This window comes from Clytia hemisphaerica, unplaced genomic scaffold, assembly GCF_902728285.1.
Source record: "Clytia hemisphaerica strain Z4C2 unplaced genomic scaffold, Clytia hemisphaerica genome assembly, whole genome shotgun sequence".
Taxonomy (NCBI): domain Eukaryota; kingdom Metazoa; phylum Cnidaria; class Hydrozoa; order Leptothecata; family Clytiidae; genus Clytia; species Clytia hemisphaerica.
This window is the reverse complement of record NW_027103917.1, coordinates 2,290,045-2,307,011: the sequence shown is the minus strand read 5'-3', so window position 1 is coordinate 2,307,011 and position 16,967 is coordinate 2,290,045. Positions and strand designations below refer to the sequence as shown.

Genomic DNA, 16,967 nt, shown 5'->3' with positions numbered 1-16,967 from the left:
GAAAGGAGTTTAACATCGGTTAATTTAAACGAAGAAAATGCATATGCTGATTTTCTTGGCAAAGTTATGTTCTCATATGCAAAATGTGCTGTTGGTCAACATGGTCAAACTCCTCAAAATTTATCAATTCCAAAACTCTTAAACAAGAATTCAAACAACAACGACGATAGGCTGTTGAAAGAGCTTGCTGAAAGCGAGGACATCACACCAAAAGATTTTTACCGAAAAATTTCCCCCAAGAATCTCAAGATAGACATTCCTGATGGACTGAATACACTGAAAATCAACAGAGGAAGCAAAGAAAATAAATTTGCCGCAGGATATACCAATTATTTTGCCGATGTTTTGTTGAAACTGAATAATTGTTGCTCATTCAAATTTGTGTACAACTTCGTCAAGAAAAAGGACAGTAGGAAAAAGATTTCGCCTTTGTTCACTGTCAAAGCGAAATGTGCTATGGAGGGCTGCCCGGTCAAAGTAACAATTCAGCGATACGAGAACAGCAAAGGGCCGGATGAATTTTTGAAGGTGAGGTTCAGTGGTGACATTAAACATCGACGAGGTGATTTAAAAGCAAGAAAGCTGAGTCATAAGAAGAAAAGCGAACTCGAAGACTACTTTAAACAATCAAAATCTAAACCATCGATCGCCTATCGAGACAAACTTGCGTCAATGGACCCTCTTCAGTTTGCGAGTGGCAACAGAGATGGCTTAGGAGTCGGCTTGAAGTCTTTCAAAACATTGCTTCGAAAGTGCACAAAGAACGGGATGAGTTAAACAACATGAACAACAATATTTGCGCCTTACAGAAGAGGTTTGTTGACGAAGACAAAGAGAGAGATGTCCTCAAAAAGAAGAAAGTTTATGGCTACATCCATTACCCTTCTTTGTCTGACTCTGGGATATCTTTGACTATGACAGACGAAGGCTTGGTTCGATACTATCATAAAGTTGCCCCGTTGGATGTTCTTTTCTTTGATGCAAGTGGCTCATTTGTATCTGGAGTCCCTTGGCTAAAAAACAAAAAAAACAAGAAAAAAAGAATTTTGCTTTATGCTTTAATGGCTCGTTTGCCTTCAGGAAAATGTCCACCGTTACCCTTGTTGGAATACATTTCTTCAGAGCACAATGTATTTTCTATCCGACAAGCCTTTTCAAGACTAAGGGAAGTCGAAAACAGAATATATGGCAGTGGAAATGCTGTATCTCCAAAACTAATCATCATCGATTACAGTGCTGCTATGGTGCAGGCTGTTCTGCAGGAATTTACTGGAAGCACACTCGAGGAATATCTAGAAAGAACCTACCGTATTATCCATGGTAATGTGGAAAAAAGGAAGATCGTAGTGGTGAAAGGAGTTTAACATCGGTTAATTTAAACGAAGAAAATGCATATGCTGATTTTCTTGGCAAAGTTATGTTCTCATATGCAAAATGTGCTGTTGGTCAACATGGTCAAACTCCTCAAAATTTATCAATTCCAAAACTCTTAAACAAGAATTCAAACAACAACGACGATAGGCTGTTGAAAGAGCTTGCTGAAAGCGAGGACATCACACCAAAAGATTTTTACCGAAAAATTTCCCCCAAGAATCTCAAGATAGACATTCCTGATGGACTGAATACACTGAAAATCAACAGAGGAAGCAAAGAAAATAAATTTGCCGCAGGATATACCAATTATTTTGCCGATGTTTTGTTGAAACTGAATAATTGTTGCTCATTCAAATTTGTGTACAACTTCGTCAAGAAAAAGGACAGTAGGAAAAAGATTTCGCCTTTGTTCACTGTCAAAGCGAAATGTGCTATGGAGGGCTGCCCGGTCAAAGTAACAATTCAGCGATACGAGAACAGCAAAGGGCCGGATGAATTTTTGAAGGTGAGGTTCAGTGGTGACATTAAACATCGACGAGGTGATTTAAAAGCAAGAAAGCTGAGTCATAAGAAGAAAAGCGAACTCGAAGACTACTTTAAACAATCAAAATCTAAACCATCGATCGCCTATCGAGACAAACTTGCGTCAATGGACCCTCTTCAGTTTGCGAGTGGCAACAGAGATGGCTTAGGAGTCGGCTTGAAGTCTTTTCAAAACATTGCTTCGAAAGTGCACAAAGAACGGGATGAGTTAAACAACATGAACAACAATATTTGCGCCTTACAGAAGAGGTTTGTTGACGAAGACAAAGAGAGAGATGTCCTCAAAAAGAAGAAAGTTTATGGCTACATCCATTACCCTTCTTTGTCTGACTCTGGGATATCTTTGACTATGACAGACGAAGGCTTGGTTCGATACTATCATAAAGTTGCCCCGTTGGATGTTCTTTTCTTTGATGCAAGTGGCTCATTTGTATCTGGAGTCCCTTGGCTAAAAAACAAAAAAAACAAGAAAAAAAGAATTTTGCTTTATGCTTTAATGGCTCGTTTGCCTTCAGGAAAATGTCCACCGTTACCCTTGTTGGAATACATTTCTTCAGAGAACAATGTATTTTCTATCCGACAAGCCTTTTCAAGACTAAGGGAAGTCGAAAACAGAATATATGGCAGTGGAAATGCTGTATCTCCAAAACTAATCATCATCGATTACAGTGCTGCTATGGTGCAGGCTGTTCTGCAGGAATTTACTGGAAGCACACTCGAGGAATATCTAGAAAGAACCTACCGTATTATCCATGGTAAGGCGGATAAGAGTGACCTCGAAAAAACTTTCATTAGAATTTGTGCTTACCATTTCCTGCAAATGTGTAGACGAAACCTTAAGCCATACAGTGAAAGTCAACAACATTTTGCGCTAAGAGCAATTGGAAGGCTGATCTGCTTCGAAGACTTAGAGGAAATGACTGAATTCGTAAACGACCTTGCTAAGGTCATTTGCTCAAGATTGGTTTCGGATGACGTTGATGCTGCGCTGACCAGAATGGAAATCAAGATCAACAACTTTCAATACAGTCAACAAGATAGAATCGCATTGGAAAACACCAAGCGAAACAGCGACAATCTTGTTTTTGACTGTATTGAAACAGGCCATTCTGGGAGCTGGCATGAGCATTGGAATCGCACCATCAAAGCCAATGTAACTTCCAAAAAGTCAACTTCAACGTCAACGGCTCAAAACAACAAGTACTACACACCTAAATTCTTTTTTTATCTTCGGGGACTATTAGATCAAGTCCCCCTTTGGTCAAATTTGCTTTGTGGTGATTTGGATCGCTTTTCCAATCAATACAAGAAAAGTTTGACCGCCGGAAGAACATTATCAAATGACGAAATCACGAACGCTTACGCCGAATTGTTCTTTCATTTAAAGAAGGCGGATTCGTCAAAGAAAAACCTGCCTCTGGTGGAATTTGTTGAAGCCAACAAGAAATTCTCCTTGGCTTTGAAACGTCAATTCATTGATAAAATGGCAAAGGATATGTACCCGAAGGCAACCGCAGTTAGTTTGAAGAAAAGTCTGTTGGGAAACTGCGACGAACAAGATGAATTTCAACAAATGTTAGAGGAGCGCTGGATGCCGAAAAGAACCAGAACGGAGAAGCGAAGAGACAGAAAATCATTTCTTGCGTCACCAGCTACCCCTATCCGATTCTCAAAACGTGGTGTCATCAAGAAGACGGAAAAGTGTAGGTGCCAGATTTGCCATAAAGCGTATGAAAGAGAGCTACCAGAGTTTGAAATACGTCCAGAAGATCGCCCGACATCACCGCTATATTATTGTAATGATTGCATAACTGACGTTTTCCAGGATATTCTTAATTATGCAATGGTTCAATCCTTTACAAAACCTGTCACCGATGATGACCTTTTCACCCAAGTGTTACTATCTTTCAACGAACTTTCAGAAAACGAGAAAACAAACTACCATTCATCCGTGATACTCACTCTGCAGTATTGTAAAGCATCAAACCATCCAGAGTTTAGGCAAGCACCTCCGATAACTAACAAAGGAATTACCAATCTTTATGCTAACTGTTTTGCCAGCTCTTCGTTACAGTTGCTTCTAGGAACATGTGTGAACAAGGCACTTCCTATTGATGATGAAATTTGCAACAACAAGCTTACTAGGTATTTACGCTATATTAGGGATGAATTATCGAATGAATCTAATTCGCCGTTCCCTTTTGGTAATGGATTGGACGGAGAATCTGCTATCGGTGAAATAATCAATGTGGTATGCAAACACGATTACAGAACTGCTAGATATGTAGACGCAGAAGAATTTATGATGGTGCTTCTAAACAAATTATTCCATGACGAGCAAAGTCCTTTCCACAACATCTTTGTCGAGTTTACACGATGTCTGTCTTGTAATCACATTCTCCATTCGCTCACAACCCTGCAAGCTTTGCGTGTAAAAGTTGATCACAATAAACACCAAGAAACGTTAACTTGTCTTTTGCAAAAGACTTTCTTTCATCAACCTCTGGAAGGTCGCAGCCGTGACCTTTATCCAAATGAATGTTGTGACAATGCTAACCCGTTGATTGGTAGATACCTTGGAAATACCCCTCCTTTCTTGTTGATAATGACAAATCGCTCAGACAATGCTCAGATGGTTGTTCGGAAACAAGTCAAGGTAGAAGAACATATTGACATCTCGAAGATTGCTGGCTTCAAGGAGAGAATCCAGTATAACCTAGTTGGTTCAATAAATTTCATTGGCAAAGATTTGAAGCATGGTCATTACATCACCTATCTTGTTGAAAAAAGAAATATGCTGAAGATAGACGACAATAGTTTCCAGGTTTTGGAAAAGTCAATTGTTCTGAAGGATCCCACTTTCCAGTCAACTACTCACGTTTTGTGTTACGTCAAAAATACCAAAGCAACAGAAGAAGAATTTCTCTTAGATGAGTCTGATTGGAGTTCAATGAATCAAATACTCCTTTCAACGTTAAATCCCTTATCGTCTTCTATCTCCAATGCTGATATAAAGAGGTGTTTGGTGGACAAAGCTAATGATGAAATTATCAATGGCTTTTTATCGTTTATGAAGAATCGCCTACCTGATGAAATAACAGTTATCTCCAGTCTTTGGTATCAAGATGTCTATGGAAACCGGTTATCAGACTTGCGAAGACGTTTTGGTCACAAATTGGCACTATACAAAGATGTTGTATTGATCCCTGTACATGAGCACGACCACTGGCTCTTAATTTTCATAAAAGACGACATTGCTGTAGTTTATGACCCTCTGATTCAACCACGTGTTAACTGGGAAGGCATCAAAGTAGTCAATAACGAAACTCTTCGCTACAAATCCCAACCATTGGAATGGCTTCAATTGAAAGGTAGAAAACAACAGAACCTCGTCGATTGTGGATATCTAGTTCTTGCTATGGCGTGGGATTTATGCAAAAGAAAAGAATCTGCAACCAAAATACCATCGCCGCTTTTAAGACGTTGGATAGCTTCTCAATGTGCAAAAGTTGAGGATGCGCGTGAAGATATACCGAAATACAAAGAACCAAGGAACTGGCATGATCACCAACACGGCAATATACCTGTAGCTGAAATTTCGTTTGGTTCCTTGATGAAACTGCTCGACAAAAAAGATTCTACGAAAAAAAGTAAGTCGTATTATTTACAAGGTTAGCATTGATATCTCTTAGCTAACTTTCCTATATATTCCGGAAGATTCAGAGAGCAATGATATATATTAATTGAAAAAGAGTGAATGATTTTGAAGAATAACAGCTAGGTTAAACGTTACGACTTTAGTGTTTTATTTAAATTTTCTTCAATCCCATCACGAAGAAACGACGTTATCAACATTTCATTCTTAAAAATCTATCGGTTCACGTTTACAGACTCACCGCAGACTCGCCAAAGCAAACAATTTCCAAGTCAACCCACATCCGATGATGCACAAATGAAGAATTCGACAGGTAGATAAATTGGTTAAACGTTACGACTTTAGTGTTTTATTTAAATTTTGTTCAATCCTATCACGAAGAAACGACGTTATCAACATTTCATTCTTAAAAATCTATTGGTTCACGTTTACAGACTCACCGCAGACTCGCCAAAGCAAACAATTTCCAAGTCAACCCACATCCAATGATGCACAAATGAAGAATTCGACAGGTAGATAAATTGGTTAAACGTTACGACTTTAGTATTTTATTTAAATTTTCTTCAATCCCATCACGAAGAAACGAGGTTATCAAAATTTCATTCTTAAAAATCTATCGGTTCACGTTTACAGACTCACCGCAGACTCGCCAAAGCAAACAATTTCCAAGTCAACCCACATCCGATGATGCACAAATGAAGAATTCTACAGGTAGATAAATTGGTTAAACGTTACGACTATAGTGTTTTATTTAAATTTTCTTCAATCCCATCACGAAGAAACGAGGTTATCAAAATTTCATTCTTAAAAATCTATCGGTTCACGTTTACAGACTCACCGCAGACTCGCCAAAGCAAACAATTTCCAAGTCAACCCACATCCGATGATGCACAAATGAAGAATTCTACAGGTAGATAAATTGGTTAAACGTTACGACTTTAGTGTTTTATTTAAATTTTCTTCAATCCCATCACGAAGAAACGAGGTTATCAAAATTTCATTCTTAAAAATCTATCGGTTCACGTTTACAGACTCACCGCAGACTCGCCAAAGCAAACAATTTCCAAGTCAACCCACATCCGATGATGCACAAATGAAGAATTCGACAGGTAGATAAATTGGTTAAACGTTACGACTTTAGTGTTTTATTTAAATTTTCTTCAATCCTATCACGAAGAAACGACGTTATCAACATTTCATTCTTGAAAATCTATCGGTTCACGTTTACAGACTCACCGCAGACTCGCCAAAGCAAACAATTTCCAAGTCAACCCACATCCAATGATGCACAAATGAAGAATTCGACAGGTAGATAAATTTTGATTAAACGTTACGACTTTAGTGTTTTATTTAAATTTTGATCGATGTCATCTCGAAAAAAAGAGGTTTTCTATATTTAATTCTCATTAATTTATCATTTCATGTTTACAGACTCACAGTTTGCACATACGCAAAAGAGAAAGCTTTCGTCCCAGATGAAAAATTTTGAAGGTAACAAACATCTATGATAATTTTCTGTTCTTAATGTCAATAGATTTAAAATTTCATAGTGAATAATACTAGCCCATATCACAATGACATTACCAAATTAAACAAGTGTAAGTTATCTAATGGAGTAAGCTCGACGAAGTATTATATTACTGTTTGATACCCAACAATTTCCTTTGACTTTGAGGATTTCATTTATTTTGCTTTTAAAGAACTCATTCAGAATATCAAACGGAGAAAATCTAATGCATCAGATATAGAAGAAATTGGTAAGCAGTATATTTACTACACTTGATAAAATTTGGTTACGTATTTGCATTTTCATTTTCATTTAAACCAAACTAAGAAAAAAATGTTTTTCATATTTCTCTAAATATTATTACAGTAGCTACATTTCCATTTTCAGAAACAACACTTCGACGCAAAAATCAAGCTGATGACAGCATTTCAAGAAAAACAAAATTTGAGACTGACATCATTTCAATCGATGGTACGTTTCGCTTTTTATTTTTTATTTACCTGGATTCTTTTGGTCACTGTGCTTTCTCTTTAACTTTTATTATTTTAACTTTTAACGGAGTTTATAGTCGAACAAAATTTCTCTATCGTTTTTATTTTTAGAAAATAACATTCAGGTTGATAGCGAAGAAGTAAAAGAAAAGAAATGTACAATATTTGAGAAAATCAGCAGTGAAGACGGTATTTCAAGTGACAGTAAGTTTCTTAAGCGGGTTTTCTTAAAATTTTAAGCCATTTTGCTAAGGAAACTTTATTGAATTGTTTGCATTTTTCTCATTTCAGAAAGCACTGACACTGATGATAGTGGTAAGAATTCATGGCAATGTGCTCATTTTCATACAATGATGTTAAGTCATTTTCAATCAAGTATCCTAAATTGATCTTGTTTTTGAATTTAGAATTTTTCCCTTTTAATACGTTCTCTTTTAAAACATGAAATCAGTTTTAATTTTTTGAACTTTGTTCATTCCAACGCTTTTTAACAATTTTTCAGAAAAGTTGTTATAGCTATCCCAAAGCTTTTTCATGTTCAGAGGCTGTTTTTCTTGAGAAATTTGCACTCGTTACAGTTTCAGACACGGATATCAAAGGTAGCAGACGTAAAAGAACATTCCAAAATGATGGTAGGGGTTTGATGATTTTATATACTACTAACGATTATGTGTACATCTCTACATCTCTACATCTGTGCTAGAAAAGTGTAATTCATTTACCAAATCCAATGGCCAAAATATTTTCTAATCAAATAGGTATAAAAGTAGGAATAAATTTTCATCCTCTTTATAGACATTTTTAATGGCAATTCAATCAATTATTTCTTGGACTCAGACAGTGAAATTACTTTTTCTGGTAAGTATTCTGCTAAACACGTTCCTTTCTTTATTTTTGAAATTTATATATCTTACGAGACTGGTAATCTTGCTTTGATCATTCTTCTTTTATTAGGGGAAACAAAAATCGGGGGAAGCAATGCGATAGAATCGTTTCTGAGTTTTATTTTAAATTATAATTTATTATACGTTATCATTAAGATATTTTTCCTTTTCAGATTCCGAAAACTTTAACTATCACCGCGATTTCAATGAAGACATCGATGTTCTCAGTACGTTTACCACTTTACCTATATTAAATGTAAATCCTCTACCACAATGCTTCGATTTAAATGTGTTAATAATTTCATCAGTGTATGAAACAATTTCAGAAAATTTTCGTGCTCTTTTACAAGTATCTCTATTACTATTTGAGATTATTATAGTGACCTGCAAAAAAACCCTTTTCTTTTAAGTAAAGTGTAGATCATAGAGGAAAGTTTCTTTCGAATGATGTATTTTCTTTTTGTCGATATAAAGCACGATATGCCCTTAACTTTTAGAACCTTTTAAAGACATGAAAGATGAGTCCAAACTGTCATTGCTGATATTTTGGGCAGTCAACTGCAGAATTTTGACTGCAACCATAATGTATGGACAAAGTAGATTAGATGAAAATGAAATAGTGCAAGAACTTCCAGACACGTTTAGGTGCCGAGATTTAAAGCGATACTTACCTCGGCTTGAACAGTACTTTAGTGACGAGGCTTGGGCTTCGTTCATTGGAAATATTGAAAATTTAAAGGCACGGAGATACAAATGTGCAAAATGCAATGGAATCATGCCACGTAATGAAGCAACCTTGCAATGCGATCGTTGCTTCCGTTGGGTGCACTGGACAGTGGCCTGTTCTGGTGTTGCAAGGAATCCAGATGTCAAAAACTTGACTTTCTTCTGCCACGGTTGTAAGTCCGAAGTTAAATCAGGTAAATTGAACGTCTTTCCAAATTTTCTTTTCCCACTAAAATGATTACCCCAAATAACAAGAATCTAAAGAATGTTGTCTCGGAAAACGTTTACAACAAATTGCTTTTACCAATATCAGACGAACTTTGGACCGAAATCCCGATTAGGATAAAAAAAAGTAACGTGATGTAATTTAGCATTTTTAGCACCGGGAAAGAATAACATTTCAACTGTATTTAGATGTAAAATATTCGCCAGGTACATATGTCTTCAAGCTGTTTCTAAATTATATTCTTCTCTTACCTCCGCAGCTAAAGATGAAAGAAGACATAAAATTGCATTTGAAATAGGTGAGAAAAAGTAATTTTGACTATACTATACCAATATCTCGTGAATATTTATTATCAAGAATCCTTGTTTTCATTTAAAGTCTTATTTAGTCTAGGTCTAACTAGGTCAAACTTTGGTAGGGCCTGCCATTTTGAAGAATGGTAAACTTGGGTTGAAGTATCTGAATGAAAGATAACCAAACCAAACTCCATTAAAGGCAAACAGATAAGAGGAGGTTAGAAGGCTCTGTACATTATTATTTCTGTTAGAAATTCTTTCAAGTACTTTTTCTCCGATTTTTTTGTTAACTATCAGGAAAACACTCGAACGCAACCCATACGGATATTGCGCGGGACATTCTGAAAAGAAGAAAATCAGAAATTGAAGTCTTTATCAACGATTCCTCATGTCCAATCAATAACCTTTTTTTGAAAGCAATAGTAAAAGGTAATCAATCAAAGACTTTGAAGAACCTTAAAGCAAGTGAATCAAACGAATTAGTTCAGGAATACTTCAATTTGAAGAACAAAGGCCTGAAAGAAACAGTTCGGCAAATATTGTTCAAACTATACCCGACGCAACTTACCATTGATGGAGACGGGCCGAGTCGGATGGACTTCGTTATTTCGAAGTTGTTCTTGAATGTTGATGAGTATTAATGGGATTAAGCTTATATATTACATTGAGTAATTGGATTAGGGTACGTTGAAGGAAGACATTTCAGTAAAAGTAACATTCGGCGCATCCGGTTCCCGTCAAATTCATTTTTTTCCAGCTATCCATCAAATCAAGTCAAGCATTCTGAAAATTCGGATCGTATTTTTTTTGCAACTGATACGTTTGCTCATCTTATCTTATTTTTGTCCATAATACCCTGCTTTCGCTAAACTAAATTTCCCTGCCATTTACCAAAATGCATTCCCTCTCAAAGCCTATCTTTTAGGGCCAGACAAGGCACTTTTTTATTTTTGTATTGCATGTATATAAGATCGTTTTTTAAATTATTTTATACTTCAAGGTGATTCATTATCACTATTATGTGTTGTAATAGCAATGTAAACATTTTGAGCAACATAACATTTTTACAGGGTGTCTTTACCTTTACTTTTTTAATTTTGTATGAACCAAGATTTATGTACGTATTATTTTTCAACTTACAAGTTGATACTCATATAAACCTTTGTTATTGAAATTTACTATATAGTTTTCTAAAGTAAGTAATTATGAAAAAGATTGCTATGTAGCAAAATTATATAATCAAACCAAAAATTCTTTTCTAGATGATAGCAAATTATTTTAAAATATAGAAGGAAATGAGAAAGTCCTCTTTTCGGCTTACAATACACGTTTTCTTAACTCTATTAATAGTATTTTCGTACAATCGTTTAAACAATCGAACCTGTCACGATGTCGTCAGAAAGCCGTAAATTTTCTTTGAACCAAGTTGGCCAGAAAGCTCGAAGTCCAATAGTCTAGTTTTCGAAAATCCTAGCTTATGGGGAATTTCCCTCTAGCCTGAGAAAGCCACGCCCAGTATGAAAGTTATTTTTATGCAGAATTGCTCTAATAGGTACCAGATATCATCTAAATTACTTTTGGAGAATATTTGGTTTTAACTAAGTTGGCCAGAAAGCTCGAAGTCCAATAGTCTAGTTTTCGAAAATCCTAGCTTATGGGGAATTTCCCTCTAGCCTGAGAAAGCCACACCCAATATGAAAATTATTTTTATGTAGAATTGCTCTAATAGGTACCAGGTATCATCTAAATTACTTTTGGAGAATATTTGGTTTGAACCAAGTTGGCCAGAAAGCTCGAAGTCCAATAGTCTAGTTTTCGAAAATCCTAGCTTATGGGGAATTTCCCTCTAGCCTGAGAAAGCCACACCCAATATGAAAATTATTTTTATGCAGAATTGTTCTAATAGTTACCAGGTATCATCTAAATTACTTTTGGAGAATATTTGGTTTGAACCAAGTTGGCCAGAAAGCTCGAAGTCCAATAGTCTAGTTTTCGAAAATCCTAGCTTATGGGGAATTTCCCTCTAGCCTGAGAAAGCCACGCCCAATATGAAAATTATTTTTATGTAGAATTGCTCTAATAGCTACCAGGTATCATCTAAATTACTTTTGGAGAATATTTGGTTTGAACCAAGTTGGCCAGAAAGCTCGAAGTCCAATAGTCTAGTTTTCGAAAATCCTAGCTTATGGGGAATTTCCCTCTAGCCTGAGAAAGCCACACCCAATATGAAAATTATTTTTATGTAGAATTGCTCTAATAGGTACCAGGTATCATCTAAATTACTTTTGGAGAATATTTGGTTTGAACCAAGTTGGCCAGAAAGCTCGAAGTCCAATAGTCTAGTTTTCGAAAATCCTAGCTTATGGGGAATTTCCCTCTAGCCTGAGAAAGCCACGCCCAGTATGAAAATTGTTTTTATGCAGAATTGCTCTAATAGGTACCAGGTATCATCTAAATTACTTTTGGAGAATATTTTCTTTGAACCAAGTTGGCCAGAAAGCTCGAAGTCCAATAGTCTAGTTTTCGAAAATCCTAGCTTATGGGGAATTTCCCTCTAGCCTGAGAAAGCCACGCCCAGTATGAAAGTTATTTTTATGCAGAATTGCTCTAATAGGTACCAGATATCATCTAAATTACTTTTGGAGAATATTTGGTTTGAACCAAGTTGGCCAGAAAGCTCAAAGTCCAATAGTCTAGTTTTCGAAAATCCTAGCTTATGGGGGAATTTCCCTCTAGCCTGAGAAAGCCACGCCCAGTATGAAAATTGTTTTTATGCACAATTGCTCTAATAGGTACCAGGTATCATCTAAATTACTTTTGGAGAATATTTTCTTTGAACCAAGTTGGCCAGAAAGCTCAAAGTCCAATAGTCTAGTTTTCGAAAATCCTAGCTTATGGGGAATTTCCCTCTAGCCTGAGAAAGCCACGCCCAGTATGAAAATTATTTTTATGCAGAATTGTTCTAATAGGTATCAGGTGTCATCTAAATTACCTTCAGGGCTATCTGGGAGCTTTTTCACCAAGCTAGGAGATCTTGAATTCATCTTGCGAATCCCGAATTTGAATCCCGAATCCCGAATTCCGTATACCTAACTGTGGCGAATCTGCCGTTTTGTTTATATTTGGTCCGGTTATAGTTAGCAATAAAACACAATTCGAAAAGCTTCAGTAATCAAGGTGTTTCTTCAAATTTATCTTACCTGGCCAGCACTGTTTAATCTTATCATTGGCTAAGCTAAAAGCCATATATTCAAATCCCAAGCGAGATGGCCACCAAAATTTGGTGTTTCAAAGCCGTTTCCTTTGCCACCTTCAGCAACCAAAACAAGTGAGCAAGCATTTCAACTCTGTATTTATTGTAAGTGTAAGCACAAGTGTTGATTAGTTTTTATTCTACTATCAGTCGCATTTAACCATACAAAGACCTAAGACCTTGCCGTTGTAATCCTAGCGGCACAACAAGCGAAGCCTTTTGCTTGCGTGCTGCCACCATCATCATATCATCAACAGCAACGCAATGGTTCTTTTATGACCCTCTAGGCTGTAGAGTCCCCAGTCCCCGGTGTTTTGATTGTCCAGCAGTTAGTCACACTAGCGTCCCGCCAAAATGCGTATCAAAGATTAATGCTGCGAAAGCGCCACATCGTTTACTTGACTCTCAAGCAAAAAAAATGTGGCGCAAAACTTCTAAAGGGATTCATGAAAAAATAACCCGGTGCTTTTTAATGAAATTAACATTTTCAAAAACTTTGAGAAATTGCCTAAAATTTGAGCCATAGATGAAAAAATTTGAGCCAAGCCAACCTTGAAAACTAATTTGAAGATCAACTTCCCAAGAAAAAGATCTACCGGGGAGGTGGAACCCACCTAGATCCGCGCACCACCGGATAGGCTGTTTCCCGGAAATTTTGCCGGACCTCAAATAATGACCCATTTACATAACGACCCTCGACAGCGACTCCAGAAGTCATGCAACTTTCGTTGACGTCAAACCAAATGTTTCATTTTTCCGTGAACTTTGAACCCTTCGAACTTTGTTTCTATGTATGCTAAAGCGTTCCGGTTTTTACTAAATGAAAGCCCGTGATCTTAGCTTTTCAGCGGTATATAACAGTCGAGTACTGAGCGATCTTTTCAAGTCATCTCTATACAAAAAAGAAAAGCAAAAAGACCTATCGAATGAGAACATCATAATGTTCCACCGCAGAGTAACTTGTGTTTTGAATCTATCAAAGCAATTAAAACACTAGAAATCTTCAAATCCCACGATATCCAAAAACTCGAGAACAGGCAAGCAAATTGATTTTGCAACGGTATAAATTGAAACTTGAAAATGTTATTAACACTTAGTTAATTGGCATAATTAGTGAGATTAGATATAATTTGATCATTTTTCCGATTTCATTTTTAGGGCCTGTCTTCTTTGGAATCAAGATGGAGCAAGAAACGAAGACTTTTTATAAGAACAAAAAAACTCATCAAGCATTTGCTTTGCGTTTTTTTTTTTACCAAAGCTGTGAAGATCACATGTCAGAAGGATAAGCGAGCAATAGAAGAACATAATAATCTGCACAACACTCTTGTATCACAGAACCCGTTGGGGACCTACAGCGGGAAATTTCTATTGCAAAATATCTTAACGGGGAAGAAAATTTGGGGTTTTAAATGGTCGGGGAAAAATTGCGACGGCGTGTACTTTTGTTAACTCTTCGAAATTTTCATCATTTCCCCCCAAATTTTTCAAGTTTATCCCCTTTGGATGTTCTATCGGCTATCTGAGCCCCTCAGAATGACTTAATTACTCAATATGGAGTTTTTCTCTCCCCAATTCATAAACGGATGATATACATTGTCCCGGGACATTTACTAACACGCATAGACGTACATTTTCTATATTTCATATATAATAGAACACCCCTTTCTCAGTGACCCAGTGAAGTTTTGAAACCCACCGGGTCTTAATATAGGATCTCCATCCAAAGCTCACTAAGTGATAACCTTTAACTTCCTCTGGTAGGGAAAAATTGACTTTCAACTAATATTCAAGAATTCTTAAAAAACTGAGATTGACCGGGGTAAGACGGTAAGACCATAAATAAGATCTTTGATTTGGGTTCTATGCAATTTCTTTCACCGGGTAATTCATCATTGAGTGGAGCTGACCGAGTCACTGATATAGGGGTGTAATAAAAGAATTTGTATATATAATCTCCGTGGATACAATCGGGTGCATAGTTCTTCGCGCTTCCATGGTGAACAAAAGATTTTTCTGTCGTGTTTTAGTCAAGTTGACAATTAAGAGTCATGTCTACCTGAGAACGATCTCGATTATCGGTTCACCCAGTGGTCCCTATAAAAGGCAACGAATGAATTAAAAAAAATTGTCATGAAACTAATTTTGCGGTATATTCAGGGCTTCATTAGATTATTGAGCCAGGGTCGGATACAGGAGGTAGGCTATCTTATTCATGGAGAGTAATTAGTTTCCATATAAGGTAATACGATAATAAAGTGCACTCTCCTCCATTGGTTATAGCCTCCCTCTGTATCCGAGCCTGTTGAGCTTATCTTTAGATAGAAGTCAACGACCTTAAATAGGGGTGTATGCCAAAATTATTTTACTAGAAGAAAAGATACATATTAAAATGGTATAAAGGATGACGATAAAACCAGGTGAAACACTCGAGAACGAAATACCTTTTCCTAATTAATGTTGTATGTGCAATACGACGATGCGTTGACTTCTCGATCCGGGATACTTGATAGCTGTACCATTATTCGGCAAGTCCATTTGGAATATCTAGAAAGACAAGCAATATATTCAAATTATTTTAATCTTCAACTGGCAAAACCACATCTTAATACCGATCAAATATGAAACAGTTGACACACAACAGCGTTTCAAAACCTTTCTAAGATTTTTAAATGTCCATCATGTGGCGTTAGAAGATCTTTACAGTCCCCAAACCGGTGAAATTATGTACTCAAATATACCTTACGTATCTGCCGCTTTAGGTGGATTAAACTTCGCGTGGAGTAATTGAAAATGGCATCGACCTCTAACTTCGCGTGGAGTAATTGAAAATGGCATCGACCTCTAACGTTAGAGGTCGATGAAAATGGTAAATTCGTAATTTTCATGAGTTTTGGCCCTTTTCGCAAAACTTAGTTCTTGCTATAAATTGAAAATCCGTTAAAACTAAAGAAATTTGGATATATCTAGTGAAAAAGAGGCTGCTTCGCAGCGAATTTTTTAAAAATTCTCAATTCTCTAAAAAAAAGTACATGCGAAAATTAATCGACTTAGGGTAATAATAGCGGTATTCTAAGTCGCGTCATTAAGACAAAAGTGACGAGAAAGTAAAAAATCCCACTCGCACAAGACAGAGATGTAATGTGTATTCCGACAAGGACATGATGTGTATTTCCTTCGTTGTGAGACAGGGAGATAGGAAAGCAAAACATCACTCGCACACTCGCATGAGACAGGGATGTAATATGGTATATTTCCTTTGTTGTGACACAGGGAGGTGCGAGAGGCGGGAGAGCTAAAATACCACTCGCGTGGTACAGGGATAATACGTATCTGATAAAATAATATTTCTTCCCACTATTTTACCGAGCTTTTTACGTTGCCTTAATATACGTTAATGCTTGTGAGAAAGCATAAAAAAGCAAGCTTTTATCCCCTATTGATCGTGATATAAAGAGGGCCTTAGATAATATCCTTGAACTCATTCGCATGTCAATGACCTTCTTAAAGTAACTCTCACAGGAATCTGCAAAGACGTGATCCTAATAGACGTAATAAAAAACTTACCATTGTTGAAAGAATAACTTTTCGTAATCACTTGGGAATATAATTACTACTTGCATCGTGTTTACGTCATATTTCTCATCTCTTCACTTTTTCTACCGTGTAGGAGTGCCAAACATGAGATTTCTATAAGGAAATTTGAAAAACTTCACCGCAGAAATATTTTCAATATTTTGCTCAATTTTTCGACTGCAAGTTGTGGGGTAGCAGAAATATATATCAATGTGTTCCTTATAAGAGCCGCTAAACGAATATCGTATTTTTGTTTTCACCACGACGTGTTATTGAACGTTTTAAGTACTTTTTGTTTTAAGCCTTTGATCTTTCTTTTTTTTCTTTTGTTTAGCGTGGCGCTAAATGATGTGATTACTCATTTTTTTGTCGTTTAAAATATGACAGTGTGCTCGACTGTATAACATTGTGGACACGGGCTAGACAGCAAATTGGT

At 36.5% G+C, this 16,967-nt stretch overlaps 1 protein-coding gene and 1 long non-coding RNA gene across 2 annotated transcripts; one reads left to right on the top strand and one right to left on the bottom strand.

Annotated features, from left to right (window-relative positions):
- Positions 1 to 742: 742 nt before the first annotated feature.
- LOC136809446 (uncharacterized) lies at positions 743 to 10,818 on the top strand. Its single transcript, XM_067065977.1, has 18 exons — positions 743 to 5,567; positions 5,808 to 5,885; positions 6,007 to 6,084; positions 6,206 to 6,283; positions 6,405 to 6,482; positions 6,604 to 6,681; positions 6,803 to 6,880; positions 7,004 to 7,063; positions 7,273 to 7,329; positions 7,467 to 7,550; positions 7,682 to 7,774; positions 7,862 to 7,885; positions 8,149 to 8,202; positions 8,366 to 8,428; positions 8,628 to 8,681; positions 8,952 to 9,374; positions 9,666 to 9,704; positions 10,000 to 10,818. Exons 1-18 carry the CDS (start codon positions 1,418 to 1,420, stop codon positions 10,341 to 10,343), a joined length of 5,913 nt encoding a protein of 1,970 aa, XP_066922078.1. The 5' UTR covers positions 743 to 1,417; the 3' UTR covers positions 10,344 to 10,818.
- Positions 10,819 to 14,564: 3,746 nt separating this feature from the next.
- On the bottom strand, positions 14,565 to 15,807 carry LOC136809444 (uncharacterized). Its single transcript, XR_010846982.1, has 3 exons — positions 15,697 to 15,807; positions 15,400 to 15,502; positions 14,565 to 15,052 (listed from the first exon to the last, which is right to left on the bottom strand). It is a non-coding gene; the product is annotated as an uncharacterized lncRNA (long non-coding RNA).
- Between the last annotated feature and the right edge of the window lie 1,160 nt (positions 15,808 to 16,967).